Source organism: Enoplosus armatus, chromosome 20, assembly GCF_043641665.1.
Source record: "Enoplosus armatus isolate fEnoArm2 chromosome 20, fEnoArm2.hap1, whole genome shotgun sequence".
NCBI lineage: Eukaryota > Metazoa > Chordata > Actinopteri > Centrarchiformes > Enoplosidae > Enoplosus > Enoplosus armatus.
In genome coordinates this window covers 3,944,075-3,956,389 of record NC_092199.1, presented here as the reverse complement: position 1 = coordinate 3,956,389, position 12,315 = coordinate 3,944,075, and the positions used below count along the sequence as shown (strand labels likewise).

Sequence of the window (12,315 nt, the reverse complement as noted above, 5' to 3'; positions counted from 1 at the left end):
ACGCCTCAAAAGCTGTGCTGCCTTTGTGTGTTACTCGTAAAAATACATGAACCACTGTAGTACCACTGTTACTGCTGCTTCTACTCAGCTTTAGTTCAGGCAATGTCGATGCGACTTATAGCGATTTTAAAGTTTAAGTATGTATAACACATGAGGCCCATGTCTGGCGTTTACTTACGTGTTTTTAAATGAGATAAAACTAAAAACACGCAGAAAAGGCGGTGTTTTTGCATCTGTGTTGGTAGATATGAAAAGGTACAGGGTCATTAGCGCTATAACATGAATTCAGTGGGCGAGGAGGCCTGAAAGTGACAAGAAAACAGCGTGCTGCAAATACTTAATGTCCGTTTAATATCGTTTATGTACGTTCCTGTAAGGAACTCTCATATTTACTGTATTTCTGTCAGAGTTGGAAGGCATCACTGCTTTAGTTCCCATGATGCATTTGTGCTCAGCTGGATAGTGACAAGACAGCTTCTCACCTCCAGAGGAAACATAGTTAACGCTAATTGTTGTGCGTTTTTTTTGGACGTTGTAACATAAGCGATGGAGAGCGACTGTACGGATTGACTCGCATTTAACGTGCATGTACTGCGTTTACAATAATTTACGGGGGATACGCGGTTGTCTTTGGACTTTAATGGCAAGTTAGCCAACCCGTTTCGGTAAGGAAGCTAGCTATGTGGCTAATGTGGCCAGTTCACGTTCGTTGCTAATACCGCATTCATGCTAACTGTCAGGGTCATGTTTTACTGCTTCAACGTAACTGCTGTACAAATCGTGTACACGGCTTGTTTTGGTTTTCTGTTCACAATATTATGAATATATGTCTGGGCCTTTTCTGTCGAGCTTGAATGCCCAAACACGCCCAGGTTAGAGGCTAACATTAAAATTGGCAACTTGCTGCCAGTTAATGCAAAGCGGTTGTAGAGATTAGAAAGGAGTTTAGTTTAGCATTAGGTAGTTTTAACCTTAAAATGTCATAATATGCAAAGTAACGCATTAATACGCTGCTATAAAGCTAATATTGCCCGCCACTTGCCTACCTACTGTCGTTAAGTGATCCTATTTTTCGTCAGTAGCTTGGCACTAAAAGTATTTACAGCTATCTTATCTGGGTTTGATCATGTCAGTGAATCTGAGTGGCATGCTCTTTAGATACTGATTTGCTCTCACAGTGCTTTTGATTGGGGAAGTTGGTTTTGAAGCATTTGTAGCTACTTCCCTGCAGACAGCCTCTTTAATCAGCGCCTCACATGACTGTTTCAAAGTGGTTACTCAGTGAAACCATGAAATCGGAGATATGTCACAGAATACAGTCTTGTGATGGAAAATGTAATGATAGCTCAGTGGCTAACATGCTGATAATATGAAGTGAGGAAGGAGGGGAAAAAACTGTTTCCTTATCATCACATGCCTTGCTTGTTGGCCAGACCACTACTTGTTTATCTTAAATGTCAGAGGTAATTTTAACAGGAAATCAGTCAGTGTGGTTGTTATTAGAGATGTTCAAGTGTTGAAAAGAGTTGTTTGGTAAGCCTGTTACATTTTGCATATGTCAAAGGAAGAATATTATTTTTATTTTTGTGTGTTCAGTGTGCCATGTGGGAGTAAACCTTCCCAGGAGGTGCCATGCTAGCCACACAGATGCCAGATTCGCCACCTGAGGCTAAAGACGTCAAACAGGTAAAACCAAAAGCCTTTCCCTAATGTGCAAAGCGCTTGTTACCTTCGGCTGTGTTGTTTTCTCTTTTACTGTTACTGTGATAGCTCTGTTGAAGGTGTCATATTGTCTTTATTGGTCCCTGGGATGGATTCTTTGGTCAGGTTGTGACATTTAAGTTGGATATGTTGTAATTGCACTGTTGTAACTGTATTCAACAGTGCTCAACATTACACCACTTAATCACTGGAGTTGGTGATCCATGGACTTGCCTGCGCATCTTATTTATAGTATCATCAGAATAGGCTTAACAGACAATGCAATGCTTTTAAAGAGACAAGACCAGATACAGGATCAATGGCAAAACAGTAGCATATTATCTCATCAATGAAAGGGGAAGACAAAGCATTGGAGACTGAGTGCTTTGTTAATAGTTAATATACTGTATGCGTGACTGTTTTAACATGAGGTATGGCTTTGCAGACAGTGTACAATGTACTGTTGACGAGCTGAATAAATGTATGCGCATCAGGAAGCTAAGAAAGCAGGCAAGGATTTGGTCATCTAGAAAAGTTTCTTTTGCTGTGTTGCACAAGTCCTGCCAAGTCAAGCCCAGTAAAAGAAGGGTGCTTGAGTGCTCAGTGTCGAGAGCACCCAGACTATGGCTTTGTGTTTGTTTAGCAACCTATTGCATAATGTAGACTTTCTTGTTAAATGCTTATGTTCTCTGTCTTTCCACGTCAGCTGACTGTAGGTGCCATGTGACAGTATTGTAATATACATACCACGTTTCATAACAACATGGTCACTGACCTCGTTCTACCTATTCCTCATCACATCAGACACATAAAATGTGCTGGCTGTATTCTTTACTGCATGTAAAAATGTGTGTTGGTGAGCAGAGAAGTTAATTTCAATTTGCCAACCTGCTTCAGAACCACACAACAAAAAACAAACAGAGGAAGCTGATAATGTTTCCCTCTCTCACGCATTGTCACGTAGATCAAAGAGAAGTTGGCACAGTCACTCAAGGCCCTGCAGAAGCGATATGTAACGTCAGACACAGAGGTCACCAGTGAAGATGGTGATGCCAACCTCCTCTGCTGTGCCCTGGAGGCCATCTTCATCCATGGTATCAAGAGCAAGTACATCCGCTTGGAGGTCGGGAGTCGGATTAGGAAGGGAGACCGAGGACCCCTCCCTCAGCCTTTCTTCTGGAGCCTCCTCAAGACCGTCACCCACCGGTAAAGGCACATTTATGCAAAAATGTATCAATTAATTGTCAGCATATTCATTGATGAAAATAATGGTTAGTTGCAGGCCTAGACTTCATTAAATTATTCTGTGAAAACTTCGTAGTAGTATAAAGTGTCTCTCTTTGCAGTGATGTGATCACAGAGCTGGAGAAGATCAGCTTTGTGGGCACGGACGTGGGTCGCTGCCGGGCGTGGCTCCGGCTGGCCCTCAACCACGGCCTACTGGAGTGCTACCTTGCATCGCTGTTCCGGGAGGACTCCAAGCTGCGGGCCCACTATCAGCCCAGTGCCTTGCTCCTGAACACTGAGGAGCGGGAAGTTCTGCTCAGCTACCTCCAGGGTCTGGCCTCACTTACATTCAGCCTTTCTTACAAGTCGGCTGTCCTCAACGAATGGACCACCACGCCTCTGGCTCTCGCTGGACTCTGCCCTTTGTCCCAGGCAGACGCCCTGGACCTGCCCCTCAATGGTGGAGACCTTCCCACCTCCAAGACCATCTATAAAGAATCGTGGGATACAGTGTCTCAGTCATCAGGCTCATCAGATGCACAGGACATGCAGAGGGGGTGCCCAGTGTTGCTGTTGGGGAGAGGATCAAGTGTATTACAAGAGGGTAGGACTGCACTCAACTCATCTAATTTAAGCCTGGACACCACGGGCTCCTCTCAGCTCTCCTCCAGCTTGAGCTCTGATAGCCTCCTGCAGGGGCAGGACCCCCGCAGCCCAACAGGAGAGCAGTGGTCTTCATGTGACCTGGACTTGCCCATTAATGTTAACATCAGCAGCAAGAGGCCAAAGAAAGAGTAAGTGTATCTTCTAGCTGTGTCTTATAAGAGGTAAAGGATAAGTCTGCTCATACTCTTTATTTTTCTTTTCAACAAATCCCATGAAAAGACCAAAACCTACAATGAAATCATCCTAAAAACAAGTATTGTCTGTGTAGCCAAAACCTGATATATTCCTCTGTGCCACACTGTTGCTCTGGGTGACATGTTCCCTCATTACCATGAACACACACACGCACTGTAGTTTATTTTGAGTTAATCCCATGTACTGTACACCGTCCTGCTGCTGTAGATAATCACAAGAGCACCAAGTTGCTTAATCCGTGGCTGAAAATAGTCCCCAAGAAATTCACAGTTTCCTCTTTTAAGGTAGTCAGAAAGAATTGATAGACAGATTAACACGTTGTTGGTTTTGGTCTTTTCATTGGATTTGACAATAAGAAAAATATAGAATAATGTCAGCTACTTTAAAATTAGAAACAAGCTCTTTTTTTTTGTAAGTTTTCAGTAAAATATATCATGACTTGTCCTTGTTTCTGCAGTTCTCTGACTGAGTTTCGGGAGAGCGGCCACTGCAGTCAGGACTCCATGCGTGAAGACTCCTTTGTCTCCAGCACGGGTCCAGATCAGTACTCAGAGACGGCCATTTTCAGTGGCTCTGACAGCGACACCCAGGGTCCCACTACACCATCCCAAGACCAACCCCCAAACTCTGTACTGTCTGATTCAGAGCCACCACCAACACCCCTCAAGGTGCCATCATCTGATGAGAACCACGTTAACTGCTCTCCCTCTGAAGTGTGCATTAGTACTTTTTCTGAGTTACACTCGGACACAGACATGCTCTCTACAGTCAGCGAGCCCGTGGAGCTTGTGGAGCCTGAAGAGAAAGTGCATACGACCGAAGTTCAGGAGAGGACTGAGACAGTCCAGGAAGAGAAAGAAGCAGAGACCCCGGAGAAGAGCACCTCAGAGCCTTCAGTGCATCAAGGCTCTCGTCGCTCTACCAGCATCCTGAGCAGGAAATTATCCACAGATTCTCTATCAGTAAGTATTTTTGCAGACAAATAGCTTTGAGTTGAAAATATCACACAGATGAGCAAAGCCACCAGGCCTCTATCTATGATCTGTCTGTTATTAAAGTTGTGTTTCACTGTGTTGTGGTTCCTTCTAAAACAAGTAATGAGGATTTTACATTTACAGGAAATGCAGAATTGCCTTTGCTTCTCCTGAATTTGCTGTTTGTCTACTCCCTCTGAGGAAATGACGAATAAGATGTCTTAATGCTGGAAGCCAGTGTGGCAGGGTGGAAAATCAACACAAGCTATTCAATAATTCAAGGAAAATTGTGGCTTCTAGCTGCCATTTTTTCCCACTCGAGATCACGAGAACTCACGCTATTCCTGCAATGTTACAAAAACCTCACTGCAATAATGGTGACTGGCAGAAAATCAATGCCATGTAGATTAAGAAATGAAACGGCTCCTGTGGCAGGATGTTGTGGTACAGAAAGTTAGCCTCCTGTACCACAAATTAAAACCCTTATTCTTTGTTTACTGTACATGTGACGTCCAAGCAGAGACAGCTACAGGATATGTCGTAATATTTTTCAAGTATAGGACTTTCTGTGGTTGCCACATATCAGCCGTTATTCAAGACTGTGGAAAATTTGTGCTTATCTTTACACGACACCATTCATTTTAACTTCTTATAATTCTCACATTGCTAACCCCAAAGACGTGATAACAGGAGCTACTCTTTCACAAACTGTGGTGTTGTGTTAAGTAAATCTGATCTAAAACTCATGTTTGATGGAAAGCAATGAAAGCAGGGCTGCAACTAACGGTTATTTTAATTCTCGATTAATCGTTTAGTCTATAAAATGTCAGTAAGTAAACATCTTTAAATGTCCCGTTTTGCCCGACCAGCAGTCAAAAACTCAAAGATATTCAGTTTACAATGATATATGACAAAGAAAATCAGCAAAACCTCATGTTTGAGAAGCTAGAACCAGAGAATATTTTGGCACTTAAAAAATGACTTAAACGATTAATCGAAGATCAAATTAGTTGCTGATTCATTTTCAATCAACTAATGGATTAAAATCGACTCATCGTTGCAGCCATAAATACATAAGTACCAGGTGATTTTATTTCTGGTGCAAAAGAGATTAAAAAAACATATGTCATCTATGTTTCAGCATTCTCGTTCCTGGATCTCTGAGGACGACATCTACAAGCCCCATCTGGAGGAGGTGTCGGACCACGATGAGGTGCCTCCTTCTGCTCCCACGGCCGAGCTCAAGGTCTCCCAGTCACCTCCCAGTGTCGTCCATCGCAGACAAATAGGTATTTTATCTCCATAATAAGATTGAAAAACTGTTTAGATGATTTTATGTCCTTTAATCATCATTGCATGGTGGAACAGAGAACACAGGTCTGTTCGCCTGCCTCCATCTACATCCTACGAAGATTGATCTGTCTCATCTAGAGCTGGAGCGATTAGTCGATTATCTGCAACTATTTTGATCAATTTATAGTTTTAGTCATTTTTCAAGCAAAAATAGTGAAAAACTGGCAACAATTCTTTGTCTTTTATTTGTTGTATAGTATTGTAAACAGAATACATTCGATTTGTGGACTCAAACAAAACAAGACATTTGAAGATATCACAAGTTTTCTTGTGAACTTCCTGTTGAGGTACCTTCAGTGTGAACTCACCTGCTCAGAAAAGACGGCCACGATCCTTTGTTCATGTATAGATCATCTTAACCCTCTGCCTTCTCCTCAGTTTCCTAAAAGTTGCTTTGCAGTTAAAGAAAATACCAACAAAACTAAAAGACAATTTTAAGGTTTATATCTGTGAATTCTGTAGTCCAAACTGATATTAATAGTGATTTTAAATAGCTGATTCTGGGTTTCATTTGGTACTTTTTAGGTTTCGCAGAGCTTATCTTTTTACTGCTGCTTCCTTTCAATGTTGCTCATATTTATCGTGTTTGTCTTGTGACTTCAAAAGCAGTTTTGACAAAATAAAAAGTCTCCACAATGTGAAAATAGACCAAAAATCATGCAAAATAACTTCTCTGTGTCCGTCAGGGCTGTCCAACCCGTTCCGTGGTTTGCTGAAGCTCGGTCATCTGGAGCGGCGAGGTGCGATGGGGTTGTGGCGTGATTACTACTGTGAGCTGTCACCCTTTGAGTTCCGCCTGTATCTCAATGCAGAGGAGCGGACGTGTTATGACAACTGCTCCCTGATGCGATGTGAGGACGCTCGCATCGCCTCACCCGAGGGCCGCTTCGAGGTGGCCTTTCCTGGGAAGCGACTGTACCTCCGGGCAGCCAATCGCGATGAAGCTGAGGACTGGGTGGACCGGATAGTGGAGGTCGTCAACAAATGCCGGCCAGCATCTCGTGTTGATGAGCAGTGGGAGGTGCTGCAACCCACCTGTGAGAATGGTGTGGATGAACGCACGGTTTCATCCCCGTCCTCCACCCCCTCCAGCCCTGAGCGAGGTCCATCATCCTCTGACTTAGGGACATGTGGAGGGCAGGAGGCACCTCCTCCTCCTCCACAGGACTTTGACTGGACTCGGTCTGCTGATTTGGAAACGGATGCCATCAAAGAAGCAGTTTTGTACTTCTCCACAGATCCTGAGGCTCGGACATGGGTACCTCTGGTCTTCTCCCTCTCCTTGGAGGCCATGAAAGGCTTTCGGGTACAAGAGGGAAGGAAGTTTTTGCGGCTAAACTACCCTATTGAGGAAATCCGGGACGTGGTGCCTGACGTCTCTCTGGGAGGGCCGGCCTTTTTCAAACTCCTGACCGTCAAGGAGACGCTTAGACTCAGGGCGGAGAATCCAGAGGAGGCTCGTTCTTGGAGGGCTTTGATCCGAGGAGCTCTGGACTCCTACCTGGAGAGCGGGGAGGATGGGGGCTCTGAGGGGCCTGTTGTATCGTTGGGGGTGACTGGAAATCTCCACAGACTGGTGCAGCACAGACTAAAAGAAGATGGAGCACTTCTAGTTCATCTGTGCACTGTGCCCTCAGAGAAGGGGCTGGACACTCAGAGCTTCAAATGTGCAGGTAATGTTGAGTTGTTAAGCTGAACATTTTTAATAACAAACGTAGTCCAGCGATCATTTTATCATTTGTTCCATTGAAGACTTTATAGTCCGTGTTGCCCTCATATGTCCACCACCTCATTCAAATCGAGCATTCATCCTTTGTTTCTTTCCCTTTTCCTCACAATCGCAGTATATATTAGCAACAAAGTCTTTTTGATGAATGTCAGTTTCTGTTTTGGCGCAGAAAAGAGGGGAGCTAGCAGTGTATGCTGAATGAAATGGTCGTTATGTGTGGAGTGGCTAGTCTTTGTAGCTTTCAATAATCTTCAAGTCTGTTCAGGAGTATGTGTGTGAGTAAATTTGTCTTCTGAGGTTTGTTTACTGTGTATCGTACGCAGGATGTCCTCAGCAGATCGGGCCGTCCCGGGGCAGAGCCAAGTTATGCGAGTTCTCGGGCCGCTACTACTGTGACTCCTGTCACCACGGCGACACCACCATCATCCCTTCACGCATGGTGCACAACTGGGACCTCACACAACGAGAGGTATGTGCTTTTTAACTACGTACATATGTACAGATAGCGATGCTGTTATCAGATATCGGGGTGATACGCGGGTGAGACCGAGTTCACGTTGTCACACACATCGCCAACGTGTTCTGACCTCGTGAGTGTGACCTGTGTGTGTCTGTCCAGGTGTCTAAGAAGGCCCTGCAGCTGATGGCTCAGGTGGATCAGGAGCCTCTGCTGAACCTGGAGCAGTTGAACCCTGACTTGGTGAAGCACTCTGACTCCATGGCTCAGGCCCACAGCCTGCGGCAGAGGCTACGCCTGCTGGGCGACTACCTGCTCACCTGCCGCAGCGGAGCCTGCAAGAAACTCCAGGCCAGGTGTGTGTATGCTTGTGCGTTTTTACATTTGACCATATGTCATTCCAACATTTTATTATATATGTTTTTATTGAAATTCTCTGCCAGAATGGAGCAGCGAACGTACCTGTTGGAGTCGAGCCATCTGTACAGTGTCAAGGACCTACGACAGGTATCCTGCTGTGTTGGTTATGTTATTGCACCTGTCATCTGCCACCTTGAAACATCTTAATGTGTGTGTTTGTTTGGTTTCTAGATAGCAGAGGGCGAATACGCAAACTACCTGATCACACTGGTGCAGTATGCATCCAACCACGTGTTCCACTGCGACCTGTGCACTCAGCGGGGCTTCATTTGTCAGATATGCCACGCTAATGACATCATCTTCCCCTTCCAGTTTGACATCACTACGAGGTATGTTATCCTGAGCCACCAAAAGCCAACAGGTTATGAGAGAGGAAAAAAGAGGCTTTGAGCTCCAAAATACGACCAAACAATCTTAAGTCTTTGACCGTCTGTGATTGATCTGAAATATCTCCTCTATATATTTATAATATATTGCTGGTTGTGTTGCTTTGTGGAAAATCTGCATATTTCTTCCACTTCGTCTGTTTTTCCAGCTTGCAGTTTGTTCACCACTATCTCCAGTTTCCCACATTAAGTATAAAAAATAAGAAACCTTTTCAGCTCTGTTGCTATATTAGTTAAGCTTGACATTGTCTTGTCTGTATACTGAGATCAAGCTGCAGTTTGTAGTTAGGGCTTAAAGGGTATTAAAGAAATACAGATTTTATTAGGGATTAAGCTTGAATAAATTTTTATTGTTACGTCATGTTCTTTCATCTGTGAAAGATTTAAAGTTCCTAAATAGAAACAAATCAAACGAAGAACACAGAAAACAAACACCTGAATATATCTTAGAATGTATAAAAACAATAAACTGGATGCACAGAAAATGCTCACCAGAGATTCGTCCATTATTAGCTTTTGTTCTCGATATGGTATGAAACTCGTGATTGTTTCTAAATTGCTGTCATATTCAGTTTTTTTTAATGCTTCTTTTTGGTCTCTGACGCAGGTGTAAAGATTGTAAGGCTGTGTTCCACCTGGCCTGCAAGGCTCCTGGAGACCCGTGTCCCCGCTGTCAGAGAATGAAGAAATACCTGGAGAGGGATCTGCAGGACTGAGCGCAGCCAGCAGGGCGTGTAGCCCCGTCTAACAGGCCACGTTTTCCAGGAAGCTAGAAGACCGCTGATGGGGAGAAAAATAACAGGAAATTAAGATAAAATAGAACTTTTACATGAAGTAACCTCAAGTGCAATTATGAGTGGGAGTCACCTGCCGTAACTGACCTTAAAACCGAAGGGGAAGGTGTAAGAGCCACAGAGCGACAGTAGCTAGACTCTCTTGCACTAATTCAGAGGCACATTTGGCCTCATGATGCTGACGTAATGCAGCCAAATGTTAATAACCAGTGACTTTAATACCTCTCTGAATCCTGATTCAGCCACGTCATCAAATAAATGACGGGACAACCGTGAAGGTTGCTGCCAAGAATCGTATCCTGCACATTTTTACATCTTTTGACTTTGTTTGTCTTATTGTGTCGAGGGCAACGTTCTCGACCGTCATGTTTACCAGAAATGCCCCACAGTGCATTCTGCATACATATTTAAACACAGCAGTGAGGTTGGGTACTATACATGCAAAATATCGAAAACAGCACTTGAAATGTTCTAATTAACAGATTTTGATTGTGCCTTCTGTTTAATTTAAGCTTTACACTATTTTTCCTCTTGGTGTGTCTTTAATTCAGGGCCAGAAAGCATCACTAGGCTGTTTTTGTTTTTAAATAAAATGATATTACATTGCTGAATTAGATACTGATTTTTTTTTTTAGATACTGAAGACTTTGTGGAATGTTTCTATTTCTCTCATATGTTAACTCAAGTTTATAAATCTTACAAACAGGCGTTGATTACGTGTGATTTAAGATGAGGCTCTATAGTCCTAAATGTTCAGAGGGCAGATTTAAAAAGGAGATTTGGTGAAACATTTGTTATGCTGCTTGTGTGATGAGACACACAGACATAATTCTTACATAATAGTTGCTGAAGTAGATAAATCATAAAGGTGGCAGAAACGTTTTTAAAACATGCAAATTAAGATTTTGGGGAAGATAATTAGATTTCGCAGTGATCCTGAAGTATATATTTTGCATATTTGCACTTAGCTATGACTGTTAACTGTTGATATTACAACTAGAGTTTAGTTGTAATATCTTCCAGCTCGTGGATTCTGACTAATAAACAAACCTCCATTGCTGACGTTTTTCATTTTTCTCGATGTTTTTGCAGAATAACATTGAAAAGTTACACATCATGTCTTTTTTTTTAAATATGCAGAACATATCACTCATTACAGAATACTGCAGTACTGTTATTCCTAGTTTGTATTTTTTTTTATTGTCATCTCATTTATAAATGTATAAATGACCATTGTAAAATAAATGTGTCAGTGTGTTACTTTTTTAATTTTCTTCTGTTTTAGACACGACTGCATCGTGGATCATCAGCTACATTGAATTTTATGTTAATATTGGAGTACAGATACCATTAATGTGCTTTTCCTGCTACGACAAGTCAAAATGTTTGACAGTAATGAGCCGTCCCCCGACTGTTGCTGCTTAATCTTGCTTTAATATTTAACATTGCTCGATTTATTTTTTAGTTAACTGTATTTTATTATGTTAATCAACATATATTATATAATTGTACAACATTATTATATACTGAAATCAGCAGCAAAAAAGAATGAAAAACATCAACTGCACTCAAATAAAACCACGTTCCTAATCAAAAGCTATAAATGTGCCAGTGCTCATAATGAACCGTGAGAGACACTGAAATTAAAGTATTTAATCTTCATCTGTTACAACAGGAGGGGATGCAGTGAGACTTATAAATAAAATCAAACAATGTACAAACATTAGATAAATAAAAGCCCAAGTTGTTCCAGATATAAAACTAAAGAATGAAAAATAAATATACACATGCAGAACATAAAATACTGACATTTTTAATGTGTACTGTTTCTGCTCCAAGGACCAAGTTGTCTTGCCCCCATGTTAACTCTCCAAATGTCTTACAACTGTTTACAATAAGACCACAGTGCCTCATGGTGTGTCAACTTTTCTTCTAATCTATTAATATTCAACATTGTGTTCCTCTTGTCGCCTCCTTTTCTCCTCTCTCTTGTAATATATTCAGTTATTTCAGTGCAATATGAAGTTCATATTAAAAAGACTTAAGATACCTGCTTCACTACTACTGCTGAAGAGCACATGATAACAACACAGGTGAAACTAATCCCATAATGACCCCTAAACTCCCTCCATTGTCATTAAGCCAGCATCAACACAAAGGACCTGGAAGTGCCTCACATACATGTTAGACACTCATTGCTCATTTAATTGTTTACACCTGTGTTTGATGAGTCAAAATGTCCCCTTTCCTCTCTTTAACCCGACAGTTCACGTTGAGCCCACTGGCCTGATTATATTTCACTTTATTACACGTGAACTGCAGAAATGATGCGTCAACTCAAAGTAGAAGACAGACAATAAACAAACAAGGTTCAGCTCATGGAGATTTAATTTAATATATTAAGATGTGCGCA

At 42.2% G+C, this 12,315-nt stretch overlaps 1 protein-coding gene across 2 annotated transcripts; it reads left to right on the top strand.

Annotated features, from left to right (window-relative positions):
* The first annotated feature begins 526 nt into the window (after positions 1-526).
* plekhm1 (pleckstrin homology domain containing, family M (with RUN domain) member 1) lies at positions 527-11,102 on the top strand. Of its 2 annotated transcripts, XM_070927000.1 has the most exons (12): positions 527-665; positions 1,597-1,686; positions 2,666-2,907; positions 3,048-3,722; positions 4,247-4,751; positions 5,905-6,052; positions 6,803-7,789; positions 8,169-8,314; positions 8,465-8,658; positions 8,746-8,809; positions 8,894-9,051; positions 9,716-11,102. In XM_070927000.1, exons 2-12 carry the CDS (start codon positions 1,633-1,635, stop codon positions 9,822-9,824), a joined length of 3,282 nt encoding a protein of 1,093 aa, XP_070783101.1. In that variant the 5' UTR covers positions 527-665; positions 1,597-1,632; the 3' UTR covers positions 9,825-11,102. The 2 variants fall into 2 exon arrangements, with proteins under 2 accessions (XP_070783101.1, XP_070783102.1); XM_070927001.1 differs by lacking the exons at positions 8,746-8,809; positions 9,716-11,102 and having other exon boundaries at positions 8,894-8,985.
* Positions 11,103-12,315: the final 1,213 nt, after the last annotated feature.